Below are 22,000 nucleotides of genomic sequence, written 5' to 3' on the forward strand. Positions count from 1 at the left end.
CTTGGTCTTGCTATGACCATTGCAGCAATATAGTGCATTCAAAAGGAGGCTCGTGTACACATTTCCCACCAGGCAGTGACCTGATAGGAAATGCTCTAGAATACTCTTTATATTGTACACATAGATGAGACTTCATAAGATTTGGTAGGTGCTAGAAAGGCTGCTTCAGTCTCTGTGCACAAATCAGAAGATGCTAAATATATAAATATATTTTCAGACTGATCTGGTTTATACACCATTCATGATGTCAGACCTAACGGAACAGAGGAATATAAAAGACCTAATCTGTGACTGCTTCACCAGCTTTGGTTTGTGGCAGATAGAGGCAGAACCAAGTAGCAAGAAAGCAGTTTATAAATGTGTTCACATTATTTGTCAAGGCAATGTTCTTCCCCATAGCTGTTTTGCTTTGGCAGCAGGAAAAAATGCAGTAGTAATTTCAGCCTTTTCTGTGACACATTGGATATGTGGACAAAATCAATTACTTATGAGCAGCAATTCATCAAAAACCTGGATATTAAAGAAACAGAGGGGTGTGTGTGTGTGTGTGTGTGTGTGTGTGTGTGTGTTCGTTCTCAGGAACTCCAGTACAGCAGAAGAGTGAACAGAAATGCATGGGGGTCTGGATCTCTGGAAGTAGTGTACTGGAAGAGAGCTACAGTGTAAACAGACACGCACGTGTGCACATGCGCACACCTTGGCTCTCTACACATGTACACAGAAATCATCTTAGGGGGCAGAACACAACCTGCAATGCCCACTCCCATGTGGACAACAAAAACAAAAGGTGGAAAGAACTACCACAAGAACTGCTTAGGTGTGGATGCCTAAGAATTACTCCAGCTAGCAGCTCTTGCCTTTGTTTACAAGTGCCCACAAAAAGACCTCCTCCATTTGGAAGTACCCTAGAATAGAAAGAGAGCCGTGTTTCTACTGCCATGCCATGTGTAATACTAGATCAACTAGAGAAATCTTAGCTGACCACAAATCATATCCATAAGTGAAGAAAAGTATATATGGAATAGAAAAGAGTACCATATCACCAAATTATGAACATAGGAAGCTGCCACATACTGAGTCAGACCATGTATTGCCTACACAGACTGGAAGCAGCTTCTCCAAGGATGCAGGCAGGAATCTCTGTCAGCCCTATCTTGGAGATGCCAGGGAGGGAACTTGGAAGCTAGATACTCTTCCCAGAGCAGCTCCATTCCCTAAGGGGAATATCTTACAGTGCTCACATGTAGTTTCCCATTCATATGCAACCAGGGTGGACCCTGCTTAGCTAAGGAGACAAGTCATGCTTGCTACCACAAGACCAGTAAAAATGTCACTATGAAACAAATCCACACATTGCAAATCAAGAGAGTTTATCTACTTTGAACCTCATCTATAATCTATCGCCAAAAAACCAATGAAACTTAAAAGCTCCTGCAGGGAGCTTCCCCCAAAGGGAAGAGCAACACATTGACACCCAGGTCATTATATCCTGCTATATTATATGCATCTTACTCCTAGATGTAAAAACAACTATTATATATCCACAACTCTTGCAGGATCCAACAATGTTTGGAACATTCAATGTTCAGAATAGTGCTCTAGGGTGGGGGTTCTCAAACTAGGGGTTGGGACTCCCCAGAGGGTCCCAAACAACTTAAAAGGGGGTCAGGAATCAGGAGAATCAAGGTCCTTGCCTGTTGGGAAGGCAGGGGCCTTACTTGCAATGCCCAAGATATGGAGGGGGTCAGGGACAATGGGAGTCAGAAGGAGACAGAAGGCAATAACTACTTGGCTCCTCCACTGCTCACAACGCCAAGGGCAGGCACAACAGTTGCACTAACCTCTGGGGTGGTCTGCTGTGCTTTCAAAGCATGGGTACTGTGCCGCTCCCAGGCAGGAGTGCAAATACTTTTCAGTGCTTGCCTACACTCTGAGAGTGCTCTGCTAGACTGGAAACCCGTGGCTTGACCCTCAGCAACATGCTTCTGGTCTATACTTCATTAATCAGGAAGTCAGCCAGTAGCTTTAGTCATCAGGTGGATGTGGGGGGTTATGTAGATATTTATATTATTTTAGGGGGGTCACAGTATCAGAAAGTTTAAGAACCCCGCTCTAAAGTAATAAAACCAAGGACTCTCTCCCTCTAAAATTACTGATACCCTCCCCATATCCAATATCCAAAACATGGATGATAGTTTTAATGCAGATAGATACAGAGGTTGCCTTCGAACATCACGCCAAACCAGAGATACCCCTGCCAGAGGTTTGGGTTTGTGGTTGTCTGAATGTGGAACCCGCGGTTCCGTGAGAAAGGCGGCCCAAGGTTTCGGTTGCTCTTCAGTTTTACTGCTGAAACCTCTGGTTAGAAAGCAGTGGCATGTCATCCAAAGGCTGTTGCTGTTTGAAACCAGAGTTGAGAGTAGGAAACTCCTCCCTCTCTTCTTTCTCCGATTGGCTGCCATGGCTGACCTTCATGAGAAGGAGGAAGCCTGTGTGCAGCCAGTTCCTCCCCGACTTACAGGCTTCCAGACTCCAGATCAGAGAGTGGCCACAGTCTGAAGGATTAAAGCTGTTGTGAATGCTTCCACTGGTATTACATTTTCACTTTGTTGTGTCTAATAAATACATTCTATTAATGCTACATAGGCATGGTTTTTTGTTTTGACACTTGGCAGCCCTAACTGAGTTGGTCACGTCAGAATATTTCTTGCATGACTGTGTTATGGAATATGTGAAAACATACCCAATAAAGGGCTTGTGCAGCCCTATATAGAACTAAATAAATGAAAAATAATAGCATTAAAAATAAATTTTAAAAACCACAAACATTGCATGGAAGGAAGACTGTGTTTCTTGGCACCAGTGGTCTAATGGATGTAATCCAACCATTATCCAGTGCAAATGCCCAACAATCACCATTTGCAGCCTGAGTGCTGAGAAAATGTGATTTCCCCCAAAATACAGGTGCCTCCTGAAGAGTTAACACTCTCAACCCTCATAACAAAAGAGTTACAAGTGTATATGGATTTCCTGAGACTTGCACGAGTCCTAAATATAGAGAAGCAGTATAGAGGAAATATTAAGGACCTTTGCCACACAATGAGGTTGTTCTTAGGATCAGCCCCACCTGGGTAGGGCAGGGCAGGGCAAACCCAGGTAGGGCTAGTCGCGAGAAGCCCCGGGATTGCTCCCAATCGCGTCGCTCCTCCCCCGGGTAGTGCTGATCTTAAACCCAGGCTGGAAAAGGAGGTAGCAGGAGTTCAAGTGCACACCTCCGACCTCACTGACTGTTTGTGTGCATTGCTGGGCTGCCAGCAGTCGTCTTCATCATAGAGCCTGGGGGAAGAAATGGCCAGGCAGTGTGGAGCTTCCCCAACGCACTGCACTCCTCACATGGTGCACTGTGGGATACCTGGCAGCCCAGCTTTCTCCCCCCACCCGCCCCCATTGCCACTTGTCTTGCCACCGTGTCAATTGTGTGGGTGCGTGGGCAGCGGGGTCCAACACAAACTTTGGACACCTTAGATAATGTTGCTTTTTCATTCTGGTGGATACTAAGAGCATCCAGAGAGAATTCAGAAGAGAAAGAATCCTGTTCCAGGCATCAGTCAAAGTCATCCTTAAAACTTCTGGGACGTATAGCAATAGCACTTACATTTATATACCGCTCTATAGCCAGAGCTCTCTAAGCGGTTTACAATGATTTAGCATATTGCCCCCAACATTCTGGGTACTCATTTTACCGACCTCGGAAGGATGGAAGGCTGAGTCAACCTTGAGCCCCTTGGTCAGGATCGAACTTGTAACCTTCTGGTTACAGGGCGGCAGTTTTACCACCTGTTCTATACCTGTTTGTATACCTGTTTTATGTCTACAGTTTGGTGCAGACTACACATTTATAGATGCCCAGACATATTCTTAAAATAAGCGGAATACCTCATATGAGACTTAACATCCAGCAGCTCTAAGGAAGTCACTCTGGGCTCTCCAGCCAGGTTCTGCAAAATCTTCAGCCTGGGGCCACAGTGCTTATAGAACTCAGTGCAGATATTCAACAGGGACTCACGAGGTCGCCTGAATTCCTCTCTAGCAATGCGTTCATCTAGCTCCTCTCGCTGGAGACCTTGGCCTTCCTCCAGCAAATGAAGGTTTTCCCTGAAAATAAAAGAGGAAAGATACAGAACGTAAAAGTGGAGGTAGAGAAAATGTTTTGGTAAGTGAAGAGATGGTAACGAACCCCTCTCTTCTGGAAGAAAAACAAGCAGCCTAGTGTTATGAGTCAGAATAACTGTTACGTGGAACACCCTGCTAAAAATACAGTTTGCTGGTTTCCCTTGTTACAGCATCCCTTGTATCAATTATTGAAAGTGGAACCTGAAAAGAGGGGTTGCACCTTGGAGGAATTCATCAAAAATGCTAGGAAGACTGGGCGCAAATCTCACAATACCTGATAAAGTGCAGCTTGGCTCCTTGCTCTGGGTACCTAGAAAGACAGAGAGAAAATAGGGACAATTATCTAGGACTTGAAATACACTTTGGGCCACTTCAGCTGATACTCTCCCCAAATTGTTCTACTGGTGGTGCAGGAGTGAGAGCCAGTGTGGTGTGGTGGTTAGAGTGTTGGATTAGGACCAGGGAGACCTGAGTTCAAATCCCCACACAGCCATGAAAGTCACTGGGTGACTCTGGGCCAGTCACTCATCTCTCAGTCTTATCTACCTCACAGGGTTGTTGTGAGGATAAACATAACAATGTACACTGCTCTGGGCTCCTTGGAGGAAGAGCGGGATAGAAACGTAAAAATAAATAAATAAATAAATAAAATTTCAAAAACTAGACCCAAGATCATAGATGCTGATGGCCCTGCTTGTTGCTTGCTTGTCTTGTTTCTTTCTGTCACTATAAATAGCAAGTGAGTGAGGGTGGGGACATGCCTCGAGGGGCCCCCAGAGGCACACCACATGACTCCCCACCCACCTGTGTTGCACCCCCTATGACTTATGTTGAGTCTCTTGGAGATCGGCAGTAGCAGGGAATAAAAAAACTAGATTCAATGTGAACTAGATAGTCACCGTATTCATAATGGGGATGTGAGTGTGAGTGCACTACATATTGTGAAGCGTGTTTGTGTATATCAGCGAGGGGCCCATTTTAAAATCTTGTCTCTGGGCCCACTCCAACCTTGCAACACCCTTGGATTGCCCCATGAAATGGAGAGGCAGTAGATTCAGGATGATAAAAGGAAGTACTACTTTAGAAAACACAGAAGAGACCTAGCTTTACAAGATGTGGGGATGGTCACTGGCAAAGATGGTTTTCAAAGAGGGTGAGAGAAATTCATGATGGAAAAATCTGTATTAGCCATAAGAGTTAAATGGAACCTCCATGTTTAGAGTCAGGGTACCTCTGAACATTGGGGAGAGGCAGGTCCACATTCAGTGGAGGGCCTTGGAGGGGAACTGTTGCTTCACATCCTGCTTATGGACTTCCTTGGAAGCATCTGTTGGGCCACAGTTGAAAACAGGATGCTGGACTAGATAGACCTTTAATCTCATTCAGCAGAGCTCTTCTGTTTTACCAGTGGCCTATTACCTCTACTAAAGGCGGAACAGCCAATTTAAAAGCAGCCATTTCAAAAATGTAGGCATCTTCTTGTTCAAAGAAGTCCACAAAATTAAAGAGAACCATTAAGTAAAAATAAGTGCCCCTGGATTACCTGGTATTTGTCCCAGATGACATGGTATGGTTAGCAGTGGTGGCTCCTTTATGGCCTTGATCACACCGACTCATCTGTGGGGCAGTCATTGGCCTATTCCATGAAAAAGAAAACTCAATTTCACGACACTCAAATTCTTCTGGCAAAAGCTGGATTTGCCACTGAAATGTAAATATTTATCACCTGCAGGCAAGCCCAGAATTTGTTTTTGAGCCCCCCACCTCCAAGTTTCATATTCAGATGCTGGGAGTCACATTTTGAAATGGGGAAACAAACTTCAAATATGTTTCAATTCAATTCAAATGTAAGGTTTGTTGAATTGAATTCTCAGATGATAGTTCAAATTAGTCCTCATTTTAACTTAATGCACAAATGGTAGTTTTTATCACGGGCAGGAACAAGAACTATGTCACATTCTTGTTTTCTCTTGCTTTTTTCTGAGGCAAAGTCAGCTCCACATTTGAGGGGACCCTCACAAAGTGCCCTCTGTGGGGACCCTCCTATCAGTCTGCCCCCCTCAAGATTGTGATGTGCTTACTGGTGGGGGGGCATTGGTGTGATTTGAGCAGGTAATGATGATGTTATATTGCTGTTTCCCCAAGGCACTGCCCCCATCTACAAATGGGAGCTGTCCCCCAGAGGTCCTTGTAATTACAGGGGATGGGATAGGAGAGAAGTGGTGATGACAGAACAACTCTCACAGCCTAGAGTTTTTGATTGCAATAAAGGCTATGGGTAAGGGGGACCAGAGATCAGCAACAGGCCCTCCTGAGGGCCTGGGGCCTTTTCGCATCTACCCAAGGATGCGAACTTCTGATGCTATCCCTGTTCTGAAGTCATATTCTCATAGTAGGAGCATACCTAGTAAGAACCTCTACACTGTACAAGAGAGCTTGCAAGGAGGTAGCAAGAGCAGCAGTAGCAGCAATCTCTTCTCGAGCAGCTGTCACTGTCTCCACTTGGGAGGTTTGCCTCTTAAGCTTCTGCAGATAACAGGGAACCAGGGCTTCAAGGACCATCAGCATCTGTAGACTGAAGCAATATGCACCAAGTGAGCATGAAATCAAAGTGAGGGTGCATCTAAGCACATACGATTTTAGCGTTTGGGACATATGTGCAACTTTCTCACCCAAACTGAATGCAGGGGAAGCTCATTCCTCTGTTTGCAGCTAAAGAGATTGTCCTTAGGTGTGCTTGGGTGAATCTTGTGACAATCATGAGGCCACTTCCTCCTCGTTTCAAGTTTTAAAAACAATGTTTAAAAAAAAGCAACAATACACCACCAAACAAATGTTGAATAAAATAAGCCTGCACTCTGCTTAGATATGTTTACTTTTTTAGAAGGTGGACAGCCTGTCCAAAGCATCAGGGGAAGAGGCAGAAAGGGAATGTCTGCTCTGAAATATATTTTATGGACTAGAAAAGAACTCTGCCCATAATCTTGTCTTTCAGTTTCCCAGATTTACAGGTGGGAATGAATATAAGAACTTTTTTTTTTCTTATGATGAAGCAGAAGACTTCCCTTTGGTTCAGTAATGCATCTCCAGCTACTGTGAAAGCCAAATGAGCACTGGGTTCTATACAGTGGCTGACATCCAGAGCAAGGAGTGAGAGGAGCAGGCTAACAGCACTTCCAGACTAACTGCACTGGTTCCTCCAAGAAGGAAAAAATGTTGACTTTTTTTTTTTTACAACCTCCTCTTCCCAGGAAGCCTCCATGTCACCAAAAATTTGGCCCTGAGGGCCATGCAGCAAATGTATAGAGAGACCGAACAAGACCAGACAAATAAATGTTACCTTCTGAATGATTCAGGGGCATATGCCACCACTGTTACACACAACTTGATAGCCTCACTGATTGAAAATGTCAGGTCTTCATTACCATAGCAGAAATCTGAAATGGGGGGAAAAAACCAGGATACAGACTATGTGGAAATGGGGGTGGAAAACACAAGAGCTGTTCAACCGATTAGGTGCAGTCCATTTAATAGATTATTTATTTATCACATTTATATACCGCCCCATATACAATATCTGGGCAGTTTACCAAAAAAGCACCACAATTAAAACCTTAAATCATGTAAAACAAATAAAAATAACCATCAATATATCTTTAAAACATTATAAACTAAAAGCCTGATAAAATAGACACATTTTCAAGAGTTGCTTAAAATCAATCAGAGGTGGGGAGGTTCTGATTCCATTTGGGAGTGTGTTCAGAGCCCTGGGACAACCCTAGAGAAGGCCTGGTTTGGGCTCACCAGCAAATGAGCCAGTGCTAACAGCAACCGGACTTCTCCCAATGATCTTAACAGGCAGCAGGGTTCACGAAGAAGGCGGCGCTCTCTTAAATACCCTTTAATCCTGTTGGGCTTAGGCACCCATCCTCCATATTGTCTTGGGCAAGCAACTATCTTTTAGTCTCAGTTCCCAATCTATATACAGTAATAGAATGGTTATAAGGATGGTGGCACTAGAGAAAACCAGACTTATCCTGAGCTTCAGAGATCGATTGGACATCTAATCTAAATACATAAGCCACTAGAAGCCTAGTGCAAATCAGTTAATCAAATTCTGCTCCCATCCTCACCCCCTCCTTCCCAGTCTCTTTGGTCCTCTGCATCTCCTTAGTACTGCCATGTCATAACACTGCAGTGACATTAGAACACCCAACAGGAAAAAAGTCCTTTCTTTGAAACTCTTAAAAGTAAGCAGCCCAGTCAGGATCTAGATTGTTGATGTAGCAAGCCTCCTGCATCACAATTCTTAGCCCTGCAATCCTCCCTCACGTCACGTGCCGATTTCCTTCCTGCTAATAATGCACAGCCACTCCTGTTCCAAGACCCCATGTGCTAAAGTCCTCCTCCTTCTTTCTTCAGCTGACTTCCACACTAGCACTGGTGCAACACAGTGGCTAACACTCAGACTAAAACTGTGTGTCATTGCACAAGGGTAGAGGCAGGGCAATTTCCAACACGCTCCCCTTCCTTTTGAAGCCCACTGTGCTTCTTGAAAATCTGTCCCTGAGGACTGCATGCCAAATTGGGCTTCACAAATACTGTAGCATCTGAAGTCGTGGACTGGAAATATAAACGTTGGAGAGAATATATAAAGGACCTGAACTCCCATTTCTGTATTTTAATAAAAGGCCCAAACAAACCATAATCCAGCACAGAGTACAGTGTTGTCCTATCTTTGCTCCCTTGGGAATAGGTTCCATTGGCTAACATCCAGACTACCAAAGCGTCCATGCTTCAAGCCATTGAGGAAATGCAGTGAGAACCCATGCAGTGCTCTGTTGCATTCTGAATGAGTGCAATTGTCCAAGAGCACTGGCACGCTAATATTACTCTCCCACGCTCCAGAAGTGCTATATGGAAGTGGAAACATGTCTCTTAAAGCAGGGGCATGTTTCAGCTTCTAGAGCGCCTCCAGAGCACAGGAGAGTGCCCCCAAACATTAGCACTCTTGTGTAATTGTGCGGATATTTCAGAACACAACAGAGCAGTGCACAGGCTCTCATTGCACCCCTGCAGCTGCTTGAAGCATGGATGCTTTAGTAGTTGGGATGTGAGCCACTGAGTTCAACCTCACTTGGGCTTTCTCCCAAGTAAGTGTGCATAGGATTGAAATCTAAGGCATCACTGGCTGACAAGGCATTACTGGCTAATGAAGCACTGGTGCAATCTCTTCTCTGGTGGGAGGAGCACTGGTGAAGGATCAGTGCTTCTGATGAATTCCAGACTAGTGGAATTCTAGAGCCCCTGGTGGCGCAGTGGTAAAACTGCTGCCCTGTAACCAGAAGGTTACAAGGTCGATCCTGACCAGGGGCTCAAGGTTGACTCAGCCTTCCATCCTTCCGAGGTCGGTAATATGAGTACCCAGAATGTTGGGGGCAATATGCTAAATCATTGTAAACCGCTTAGAGAGCTCCGGCTATAGAGCGGTATATAAATGTAAGTGCTATTGCTATTGCTATTGCTATTGCTAGTGTTACTCCAGTGCCGGTGAATGGGGAAATTTCAACAACCATATCTTCCCTCAGAAGCTCTCTGTGTCACCCAATGTGTCCTTGACGGCTGCACGACCCTCAGGGATATATTTTTGGGTGGCACAGAAAACTTTCTGGAAAAGGGGAGGTTGTCGAAATATGTTCCTACCGCTGAGACAGCAGTGTAGCTGAGTTAGTTGGATTTTTTAGAAGCACTGGTGTTTCTCCTGTTGCACCTGTGCTTCACTAGTCAGAATGTCAGCCAGTGAAAATAATTGGCTTAAGTATATCTAATTATATGCTAGATTGACTGTAGCTCCAACTTTTATGAAGTATGACAATGGCACAATTGGGAATTAGTGATACTCACATCGGGGTCTTAAACTTTATCTAAAGTACTAAAGTACAAGAACACATTCCAGTTTATAGGGTTGTCAACTGTCCCTCATTATGCAGGACGTCCCTCATTTCAGGGGTGAAATGTTGGTCCCTATAGGGACAGGATTTGTCCCCTCATTTTGGTGGCGGGGTGAGCAGCTTCTTATTTTGAGATGTTTTTGGTTGAAAAGTGGTATAACTTGAATATGTTCTAAATAATAACAATGCTGGCATTATTCAATAGCATATAATTCAATTACATATATGTCAATGATACTCAGGCTCTTGATTACCACTGCATACACCTCCTGCCCCACCCCCCGCCAGCCCCCTCAAACTTGTGTCCCTCATTCTAGCAATGAAATGTTGGCAACCCCTATGCCAAGAACCATGTAGTAAGCTAGAGTAATTTTTAGCGAGAACCATACATATTACATAAAGGGCTAAAATCCTAAACTAGCTTCTTTAGGAGCTTATTATTTCCATGAATAAGACAATGACCCCTTCTACTGAATAAGGGCAAAACAAGTACTTTTGATTTATTCCATGTCTGTAGACAAAATGCCATGAACATCAGGACCACTTTATAAATTTTCAATCTGAATACAGAGTTGAAAGTGAAATATTCCCCCCAAAAAGGCTGCAAAGATGTGCCCACTCCCAACAGAATACGATAATTAAAAGAAGCTTTGAAAATACCTAAAGATTTTAGAGGCTTTTCTGCTTTCACCAATTCTAAAATGTCCAGATTGTCTGCAGTATCTCCTTCTAAGGATTGCAGCAAGTCAAATAGGTATTGAGCCGATACTCCCTTGCTTGGTCCATTGTTTGTAGCATCCTGCATATTTATTTTAAAAAGCAAAGTTATTTATTTATTTATTTTATTTAACATATTTGTATACAGCCCAAAACGTATGTAATCTGATTGTTCAGGTTCTATTTACACTTTTTAAAGCTTTTTGAGATGTCTGCAGTGATATTTTTGGAGATGTGACTGCTTTCCCTGAGTGCTACCATCTTGAATCTAGTATGTTATATATAGTGACTTTGGGGCAACAAAATCCCAAGATGGCAGTGCCCTAAGGTGGTTTAAACCTTGGAACAAACCTGATGGACAGAGACTTGTCTGAACTGAGTCATTAAGATCATGAAGCCAGAGTGACTCTGGCCAACAGTAAATCTGGGAAATTTGTGGATGACCTTTGCCAAGATAGCTGTAATGTCTTGTCCTTTTCACATGTATCAATAAAATATGGCACTATTTGCTACAGTTAGTTACTCAGTTTCCTTTTGGTAACCCCACCTAATTATTTGAACATGAGATAAAGATTCAACAACACATAAAATATGCAAGTTACAATAAATTTTAGAATCTCAGTTAATATTAATGTTTACCAGTAACTGTTAGGACTTTAGGAGGCCAGCAGTACATGTTAGACAATTTTAACATTCACCCCACAATCAACCAACTGCCTTTAGTTGCCAAATCTCACTATAACCAAATCTCACAGGCTAACATACAGAGCAAGGATGACCAGTGTAGCAAAAGAACAGTCTAACAGAACTTCCCAACTTACTGTATTGGTGGAGCAGCAATTTTTGACACCATCCCCTTTCACAAGAAGCCCTCTTTGCTACCCAAAAATATGTCCCTGAGAGATTTTCAGGTGGCAAATAGGGCTTCCAGGGGAAGGAGAGATCGTCAAAAATGGCTGCTTCCCCACTACAGTGGTCAAGTTCTTTGGGAAGTTCTGTTAGGCTGCTCTCTTGCTGCCCCAGTGCATCCTCCTTGCTCTTGTATGTCTGTCATTCTTATTTCCATTCACTTGTCACTTCCAGATATGAAGTGACATGACCCACTTGTACATGTCCAAAGCATGCTCTGTGCCACAACATTTCTAACATTTACTGGTAAATCTCAAGGCTAAGAAAGAGAAAGAACTGTGCATTTTTTCTTTGACAGGAGAATAAGAAACTGAAGGCAAGAACTGAAGAGATTTCATCCTAATGCGCAATACTTCCTTCTGAACTTCATTTAAGGCTAACTGCTCCAGAGCTAGCTGATCTATGATGAAGCAAGTCTCTGATTTAAACCTCACCTCTGCCATGAACTCATTAGGTGGCCTTAAGCGAACCTCTCCCTCTCAGCCTCAGACCCCAATCTTCTATATGGGAATAATAATCCCCATTTATCTTAGGGGGTTGTTGTAAGGATTACAGAAAAAGCCATACATGCAAACCTCTTTGGACACTTGACTGAGCTGAACAAATGCTAAATACTAAGGTCATGCACACAACTGTGGCAGCAACGGGGAGGGCGGGTGTGGCGGAGAAGCAAGGTTGGACCTACCTTCCCCCAGAAGATCTGCAGCCTCCTCTTCAGTGTGCCATCATGCACCTACATGATCCACGCTGCTCTCAGCAGCATGGATCGCTGAGAGGCCAGGAAAAGAAGTCTAGGCCCCAGATATTTCAAAATGCACTGCGTGACAAGTGCGGTGGATTCAGGGAATCCCCTGTTAGTTGGGCGCCCTAGTCACCCGACTCTGTGTGTGCTCAGGCTGTGTGCAGCCCAAGCACCCACATGACCCCACACTTGTGCCCTTAACCCTGGCTAAACACCGCAGTAAAATGTTCGATTAGGCGGGGCGGAAGCGCTGGGATTGGGAGCGATCCCAGGGCTCCACATGAGCAGCCTTACCCTAGCTGGGCTGCCCTAGCCTGGGTTAGGCTGCTCATGAGAATAGCCTCATTACTTAACAAAAAAGGCCTACTGTTTAGCCAGCTGTGCCTATTAAGATGTAAAGATTTCCTTGCACTGGTCCCCACCATGCATGAATCTCCATTTAATGTGAATCGAATGGATATCTATACTTGCAGTATATGCATGTGATATAGGTAGAACTGCAGTATACCATGAGTTATCACACTGAAATCACACTTGATTGAGGAACTAAAGTTATACTACTACTAGTAGTAGTAGTAGTAGTAGTAGTAGTACAGTAATAGTAGTAGTAGTAGTAGTACAGTAATACCAATACTAATAGTAGTAGTAGTAGTACAGTAATACCAATACTAATAATATTAATACTAATACTAATTATACTAATAAATACCACTTGCAGAGCAATGTGTGCAATCAGCAATCATCTACCTCCTAGCCCGGGATTTAATTACTGTAACTGCCACAAACAGAGTACACACAATCTATGCAGAAAAACTATTTGTACTCACAGGAAACTCCAGCAGGGGGGCCACACTGGCAAATAATTGCAGTACAAAGGGCTTACGATGCAGAATGTAGAACTGGCGGCAGGCAAATTCAATTGCTTGACGCAGCTGTGGGTTGCTTTCATAGTCAGCATATACCTGATTGGAAAGAAAATACTAAAAAGTACTGCTTGACATGACATCTTGATGCTGAACCTGCTCCACACATCCCCACATATTGTGAACCTGCTCCATATATCACAGCCACACACACAACCAAACTTTCTCTTTTTCACCCATGCTATATATGACGGCCATTCTTCATGGACTAATTTTATATTTCTCAACTTATGACCCTAAATTGTTCCCAGATTATGTGACGAGTGAACTGCCAGGATGTTCCACAATTATCAAAAAAAATTTAGATGGTGCCAGTGCATGTAGTAAAATCAGTACACTTTTGGCAGTTCCAAGGCAAATTTAACATAGCAGGACTTTCACTCTGGCTGGGGCCCTTCACTAGCAGAATTGGAATAATGGTGAGTTTAACACTATTTGTTTCCCTCTAACAGGACACTCACCTGTAGCATAGTGGGGAGGATCCACTGGTAGCCACTGAGAGAGAAGAGGTGGTTGAAATGCACAGCTGTGTTGATTACAGTGGCAGCATACTGCCTCAGCAGGGCACTGTCTTCAGGGTGTAGGATCAGGGCTCCATTGAAAACATGCAGGAACAGCATGATTTCATCTCCCCAGGGAAATTCACTGGGCATTCCCAGGAACATCTCCTCTAGTAGTTTAATCCACAGACTTTTCTGAAGAGTGTCAAGGCCAAAGAGCTCCTTTCCAGCTAGAAGTACAAGGAGAGTAATGTCAGAGTTCAATTCAGCAGTTATTCCAAATAATATGGCCTTCCCTGGCACCTAATGCAAATTTCTGTTTTCAGTAGCCCCTATAGAAAAAAATCTTGTTATTCCTTTGGTTACAGCCAATATTTAAAGGACGACTGGATATGGATGGTATATCTTATTGAACCTTTCTGATCTGACAATAACTTCATTATCACTGTACTATGAAATGTTAGACAAATGGTATCTACGGGCATTTAATTGTATCCAGGCAGCAATATGAAAACTTCTGCTGAAATTTGCCCTTGGAATCTCAGCAAAAAGCTTTTGCTTTGGTACCTTGTGGGTCATTGAAAAGTGAGAATTCTGCATCAATGGCACTGCGAGGGAAAGAGGGCAAACGGAGGAGATCCTCTTGCAGCAAAGACACATGGGATTGCTTATGAGCAACAGGGATTTTCTGTGTCAGTGAAATGAGGAATAGCACCCGGCCCACTTCTTCTAGCTTGCGTGTAAACACCTAGTAAAACAGCCAGAAAAATGGATTAGAAGCATTCGTGGTTGTACACATACATACACAAAATTAGGTCTACAGCTAGTTACACATTGTTTGTTCCACTAAATCCAGTGGGCTTAAGCAGTTACAATTCACACTCTGTTCATTTATACAGTGGGTTTCTTATCATTTTCAAAACTCTTGCAAATTACAGGAGACTCTTGAATGTCACGGGGGTAACATTCCATGTACGTATGCAAACATTAAAACTGCAATACAGGCTGAGTATCCCTTATCAGGATTGCTTGGGACCAGAAGTGTTCCGGATTTCAGATTTTTCCGGATTTTGGAATATTTGCATAATGAGATATTTTGGGCATGGGATCCAAGTCTAAATACAAAAGGTTACTGTATTTTATTTTTTTAGGTTTTATTTAAAGTATAAAAACAAATAAGCATTGAATTTACAATAACTACAGGCCTCTTTGACATTTTTGACATTATCCTGTACTGTACCTTTAACAAACAGAGCAGGCAGCAACAGAGCACCAAAACAGACACCAACAGAGCGGGCGCCAAACTGAGAGGGGGGCTTTCCCTTTTCCCTCTAGGGCCAAAGCGTTAACATCAACAACTTTTAAAAGCTTCACAATAAAAATACAGCTGCAACTAGAGAGAATTACAGACAATATCCCTGTCACTAACAGCCTTCTGAAATAAATAAGTGTTGACTGAATGTTTAAAAGCAGAAACATTGGGAATCTGCGAGTGAGTGAGTTGAGGCATTTTGTTTTTGTTACAGCGTGGTGTCTGGATTTTGGGGCATTCTGGATTTCGGATGTCCGGATAAGGGATACTCAACCTGTACTCAAGGCTTAAACCTAACTCAAAAAATTGGGTTAGGTTTCTGGGAGTTAAATCCCCAACCCACTTCTCAGCTGAGAATCAGGTTGGGAATTTAAAAATTAAAACCCTTGAGCCCACTCCTTGTCTCCCCTTGCTGAGTCCCTTAAGGATGTGAGCCTACCTATGCACCCAGGATGTAAACTCCTAGCTGGGCTCTGCACCCCAATGAGACCACAATTCCCAGGCTCCTCTGTGACAGGAAAGATTCAAAATTCCAAGCTCGATGCTGGCAGGCTGGCAATAGACTCTCTGGAGATGAATCAGCCCTGGGAGGGTTTTGGGCAGGCACTGGTCCAGATGGATAGTGGTTGGCCAGGGGTGGAGGTTTGGATGTAAAGAGAGAGCAGGCTTTTCAGAGGTGAGCACTTCCCAAAAGGAGCAGAGGGTGGTGCTGTGGCTAAAGAAGTGGCATTGGCTGCCCTTTTGTGGGCAACTTCCTGGTACTGTATACAAATTAGCTCTCAAGGGTACCATGAAAGATCGAAACTACCCCACATTTAGTGAAAACTAAATTTGTGTAACAGGAAGTTGCCCCGCAAAAAGCAAAACTGCGGAAGTTGGATCCACAATATCTGCAGGTCTCCTGGGCACTGATTTGTATTATATAACATTCTACTAACTCCCTCAATCACAGTTTCCCAAGCCAGTTAATTTTCATCCAATGGTCCTTGTTTTGAATCTCCTTCTGAGGCCACAAAAATTGTAATGAAAATACAATCCATTTTTTCATTGTGTCTCCTATTGGAAAAGATCTGTGGTAACAGAATACCTGTTTCTGAATGAGTTCTTGCCCCTTTTCTGGGTGCATGTGTACCAGATTAAGTTGGGGAGATACTGATCTTCGAAATGGATAAATATCACGGACATAGGTCTGCAGTGGAACAACAAAAATCAGGAAATATGTTTTACAAATTAAATAATATACCTACAATTGCAGTTATTGTGGTAGGCTCTTTTAGCTGTAGCTGGACATTGTTAGTATCCCATCATAACATCTGCACAACATAAAACCCTAAATCTTGTGAATCTTCCTGTTAATTTACTATATGGGAAATAAATTACTATAGTTAATTTATTATAATTTACTGTGAACTGTGTGGTTTACAGAAGATTAGAAGAGAGAAGTACTCTTTTGCTGATACACAAACTGATTTTAGACATGGATAATAGACAAAATTATTACAGGACTGCTTGGAATAGAGACCTGGTTCCACCTCACAGATTTAGTTTGGTTTGATATATACAGTATTCTGGGTGTGATGTATATTACACCCAGAATATAATTATAATGATATATTATTGTGTTATATATATTTCACAATCATCACATTTAGTTAGGTTTGCAAAAGCCCATCTTAAATTGATATAAACAAGGCACATAAATCCGGCACATAAATACAATGCTTTAGATTAATCTGTTAGAAATCTATGGCAGATTATGTGTATATTTCTAATTTATGGCAGTCATGTAAGAGGTTCAATGGTTGACATGTCCTGCAGTGTTACGCAGGTGATTCTGAACTGCCCACACCACTGGGTCATCTAAAATACACCACTTTGCTTACCAATGTGCAATAGCATTATTTCCAATGCACGCTGTGCCACAACATAATGATTACACAACAGTAAGTAGTCAAACAGCCCTGTTGCATAGCTTGTTTGTGTTTTAAATGCCCGCAGCAGAGTTGGCAGTTCAGAAATATACACATTACACTGCGGGATGTCAGTCAATATGTATTGGATTGTGACACTGGATAAGGTCACAAATAAGAGGCATTGGAATTAATATTGTCCCTGGATGGTCTTGTTCAATAGATCTGACAAAAGACTTCATATTTTGGATAGACTACTTAGAGCAAGGCTGCAGAACTTTGGGTCTTCTGCAGATGTCCATCATCTCTTACTATTGGCCCCTGTGAGGCCACTGTGACTGGGGATTCTGGGATTGTAGTCCAAAAACAACTGGAGAGCCAAAGTTGTGCAGCTCTGACTCAGACAAATATTTTTGGTAGCAGATAAAGTAGTTGTCGCTAGAACTGGAAATCTACCATCTGTGAAGGAACACTTATTAAAGATACATACTTGTAGAAATTGATACGTTGATGGATATAGTGTGATGGAGAAATAGGTTTATTGTACAAATGGTTGTCATTTATTCCATTATGTATGGGAATATATCTTGTAATTCTGTGCCACTAGATTATAATATTTTTTTCTGAAATATTGGATTTTGTGTTTGTTTATTAAGAATAATAACAAAATACTTTCCCACCTTTTAATGCCTTAAATTGGATGTATGCTCATTAATCCAAAATGAAACACTGAGTATAGACAACAGTCTTATTTTATTTTATCATACTCCCAAGATGGTGCAACCTGCATATTATATAGATAATCATTTCACATATGAAGTAGTCAACAGTAATTAAAGCTGTATAAAATCAGCACACAAAATGTTGCCTCACCTTGTTATAATGAATAAGGTTCCATCGCTTATCCATTAAAAAGTAGTTAGAAGATTGGGATTCTGGTACGTTAAAAAATTCCAGACATTCCTGAAACAGATAGAAACAAGCATCAGGAATTTTATACTGATCGAGTTGTACAACAGTTATATGTGACCTTCAGTGTCTACTCAGGTAGATCCTTTTTTCTAGAATTGCATTTTTTTCATTAGAGAAAGGTATTAATTTCAGGTACATTTCCAAAAATGTACTAAAACTATGTCCCATGAGAAGTTTTGTTACATCTCTCCTCTCCCTTTCTCCACTGCATACCATTTCAAGCCTTCCACCACAAAGAAGACTACAAAGGAAAAGTATAAGCAAATGACAAATGTGCATACAAAGTGTACTGTGTTAATTCTTTAAAAAACTATGCAGGTAACTGATTAAAACAGAAGAATAATTCCCCCATATTACCTATAAAGCTCTTCAAGGCTTGGGTCCAGGGTATTTAAGATTGCCTTCTTTGTCATGAACCTGCTGCTTATTAAGATTATCTAGACAGGTCCGGCTACGGTTGCCACCAGACCATTCGATGGCAACTCAGGACTGGGCCTTCTTGGTGGCTGCCCTGGGGCTTTGGAATAAGCTCCCTATCAAAATAAGAGCATCTCCAGCTCTGATTGCTTTTAGGAAGATCTTCAAGACACACCTGTTTTTAGGGGTACGTAGAAAATGCATTTTGCATTCCATTCCGAGCTCAGAATGGAACAAAAAATGTACGAAACATTCCGTCGGAGCAACTGGGCAAGCTGATGGAACAACCCCAGCCTGTTGGAATAGACTGACCATGTTCTGAGTTCCATTCCGGAATCCAAAATAGTGTTCGGAATGGGGTCAGAATGTTCTGCCTCTGAGTGGGCCGTTCCATTCAGATCTCAGAATAGGCTCCACTTTTTAGGAGTGTTCCGATCTTGGAACCTTTGAAATGGCCCATTTTGAGGTGGAATGCTTTGACCTCGGAATGTTCTGCACACTCCTACCTGTTTTCTCAGGCTATTAAGTGAAATTACTTTTAAACTGTTTGTTTTTATTCCACTTAAAATTGTTTTAACTTTTTTATTTTGTGAAATTGTTGTAATTGTTTTTACTTAGTTTTATATTTGTTGTGTTTTAAATTGTGTATATTGCTTAGAGATACACTTATCAGGCGGTATATAAAAATAAATAAATAATTATCTGAACTAAACCCTTAGAGAGGCAATAACTCTACATTAAATAAAGCAAAACTAACACTGTGGCTATATCGGAGCTGATGATACATGCAAATGGATATTGTATCAAATCAGTCCTCACAGAGAAATGAGGATTCATATGTCTTAAATTCTGAAATACTAGAGGATTTTTAAAAGTTAGGCATCAAGATGTGCTGCTAAATTGTTTCAATAAAATAATAATTCAAACCTTTAACAGTGCTTCAAACTGGGTGTCTTCATGGACTGGTAACTGGGTTGGGATATCACACTCATTTTGTCCATGAACTACCAAGGTCTTTGTGCCTATGAAAAGCAAAGGTGCCATAACATAATCTAAGTCATATTGTACTTGACTACAAAAGACCAAAACTACAGAGTAAGATTAAGTCTAGAGTGTGTGTGTGTGTGTGTGTGTGTGTGTGTGTGTGTGTGTGTGTGTGTGTGGCGGGGGGAGTCCTGGCTGACATACAGTGTGTATGCACCAGTGCGGTAAGGAAGTGGCAGTTTTTAATGCCCAACCCTTCTCCAGGAAGTCCTCTGGGTCACCCAAAAATATGTCCCTGAGGGTTGCACAACAATTAGGGTCATATTTTCGGGTGACACAGAGGGCTTCCTGGGGAAGGGGAGGGAGTCAAAAATTGCCCCTTCCCTCTTGCTCTGGTGCAGTTATTTGGGAAGTTCTGTTACGCTGCTCTCTCACTGCACCAGTGCATCCTCCTTGCTCTGTATGTCAGCACATACTTGGAACCCACTGATCAGTATTTGCATGTAAAATTAATAGATGAGGATTATTCTTACTGAAACACACTACTAGCTAGGGAGACAGGCAAGTCTTGTATTATCCTGTTTCTAAATATCCAGAAACATTTGTGATTATTCACATCTTATATTAACATCTCAATTCCATGGAATCCATCTAGAAAATAATAACACGGGGTATTTGTCTCAAGAAACAGTATTGCTAGATCAGTTCTCAATATACTGAAGACATGGTTAACCCAGAGCCCATGAGCCATATATTCTAGCGTATGGAGTCCTATTTTGAACTCCTGCTGGTGGTAGTTCTGCACTCACAATGTTGGTTGCTTACCAAACTGCTTATTTTGACTTGCACCCCTCTAGAAGCCATGAACACTGGCTGCTCAAAACTTCACTCATTGTGTCATGTGGAGATGGTGCAATATGGTTCTCTGAATGAGAACCAGTCAATTCACCCCAATGGAGGAGAAAGGGAAAAGGTCTGATCATCCAAATAAATACTATTAGGACAATCTCTATTGTTTAAACGGATATATGATATATGAAATCTAGACATTCTTTAAGAGAAAAGAACATTGGTTACTTACCGTGATGGCTTCTTCTTGCTGCTGGAACAAAAGACATCTCCTGTGGGTTATCCTTCCCACATGCTCCAGAGGCAGGACTATGCTAATGAACTGCAAGCTTTAAGAGCCTGGGAAGGATAGCCCAACCCAGTTTCTAATGTCCAAGTCTATCAGTAACAGTAAAAAAGACAGCCGATAGAGAAGGAAAAATATATTTATGCAACCTAAGTAACTGTGTCCCCAGTAGTCCGGATAAGCCAGCAGGGTGGGTCAAGATGCCCTCCATTCCAGCAGCAAGAAGAAGCCTTCACAGTAAGTAACCAATGTTTTTTTCTCTGCTGATGGAGGAGGACATCTCCTGTGGGACTTGCCACAGATTAAGAGACCTGGGTGGGACGTCCCCGACCCCTGAGGAAGAGCTTGCTGCAGTACCCTTCTGCCAAAGGATGCAGTAGTGGATCTGAAGATGTCCAATTGGTAATGCTTTGTGAATGACAAGGGAAATGCCCATGTTGCCGCCTTGCAGATTTCTGAAATGGGAGGTGGCGAATGCCGCCGACGTAGCTGCTGCTCTGGTGGAGTGTGCGGTAACATTGGAGGTGCTGTGCACAATCTTACGTGCTGTGTTTTGTATGCTAAGCGAATACACGCTTTGATCAACCTGGCAATGGTGGCTGTTTATACCTTCTGGCCCATGAAGGTATGGCACAAAAAGCAAATCAGCAGAATAGAAGGAGTCTGTGTGCTTGAGATAAGTCTTTAAGCATCTAGGAACATCTAGTTTGTGCCATGCTTTCTCCAGGTGGTAACTGTACTTGGGCAAAATGAAGGCAATAAAATGTCCTGTTAATGATGGAAGACAAATGAGACTTTGGGAACAAAAGAGGAATCAACCTAACGGAATCCTGAGAATATACACATACATGTTTGTAAGCAGACAGGGCCTGTAATTCTGATATTCTCCTAGCAGACATGAGATCCGTTAAGAAGGCCAATGTGAATGACAGCAGCCTTGGGAGAATGGAACACACGGGTTCAAAGGGAGGAGTTTGTAAAGCCTTTAGCACCATATGCAGATTCCAAGTTAGAAATCAATGTACAATAGGTGGAGAGAGGAGAGTGGCTCTTCTGAGGAATTGCTTAAGATGAGGATGGCTGGATAGGTTCTTCTTGCCCTGCACAGATAGCACACTAGATATAGCCGCTGCTTGCACTTTTTAGGGTATTGGCTTTCAGGTCCTTGTCTAGTCCCTCCTGGAGGAAGGCTAAAAGCTCTCTGACCTCATATTTATGCTTTTGAATTTGATGTTTGGTGTACCCACGCAAGAAGGCTCTCCAGATGTATTGGTAGATATGATTTATGGATGGTACTGAGCACACTAAGTCAGTAACCGTTGAGGCTTAAGAGGTTCTGCTCAGTCTCTAGGTGG

At 42.5% G+C, this 22,000-nt stretch overlaps 1 protein-coding gene across 11 annotated transcripts in view; it reads right to left on the bottom strand.

Moving 5' to 3' along the window:
• LOC128339530 (protein unc-80 homolog) overlaps positions 1–22,000 on the bottom strand; it is a 254,357-nt gene that overhangs the window by 60,328 nt on the left and 172,029 nt on the right. For all 11 annotated transcript variants that reach the window (XM_053283625.1, XM_053283624.1, XM_053283622.1 and 8 more), the window contains 12 exons: positions 19,454–19,548; positions 18,011–18,100; positions 16,315–16,416; positions 14,483–14,663; positions 13,877–14,145; positions 13,320–13,454; positions 10,785–10,923; positions 7,514–7,610; positions 6,578–6,748; positions 5,717–5,809; positions 4,448–4,483; positions 3,937–4,155 (listed from right to left, as the gene is read on the bottom strand). In XM_053283625.1, the coding sequence (XP_053139600.1) occupies positions 3,937–4,155; positions 4,448–4,483; positions 5,717–5,809; positions 6,578–6,748; positions 7,514–7,610; positions 10,785–10,923; positions 13,320–13,454; positions 13,877–14,145; positions 14,483–14,663; positions 16,315–16,416; positions 18,011–18,100; positions 19,454–19,548 (1,627 nt within the window). The remainder of the gene's footprint in view (positions 1–3,936; positions 4,156–4,447; positions 4,484–5,716; positions 5,810–6,577; positions 6,749–7,513; positions 7,611–10,784; positions 10,924–13,319; positions 13,455–13,876; positions 14,146–14,482; positions 14,664–16,314; positions 16,417–18,010; positions 18,101–19,453; positions 19,549–22,000) is intronic.

Source organism: Hemicordylus capensis, chromosome 1 (genome assembly GCF_027244095.1).
Source record: "Hemicordylus capensis ecotype Gifberg chromosome 1, rHemCap1.1.pri, whole genome shotgun sequence".
NCBI classification, from domain to species: domain Eukaryota; kingdom Metazoa; phylum Chordata; class Lepidosauria; order Squamata; family Cordylidae; genus Hemicordylus; species Hemicordylus capensis.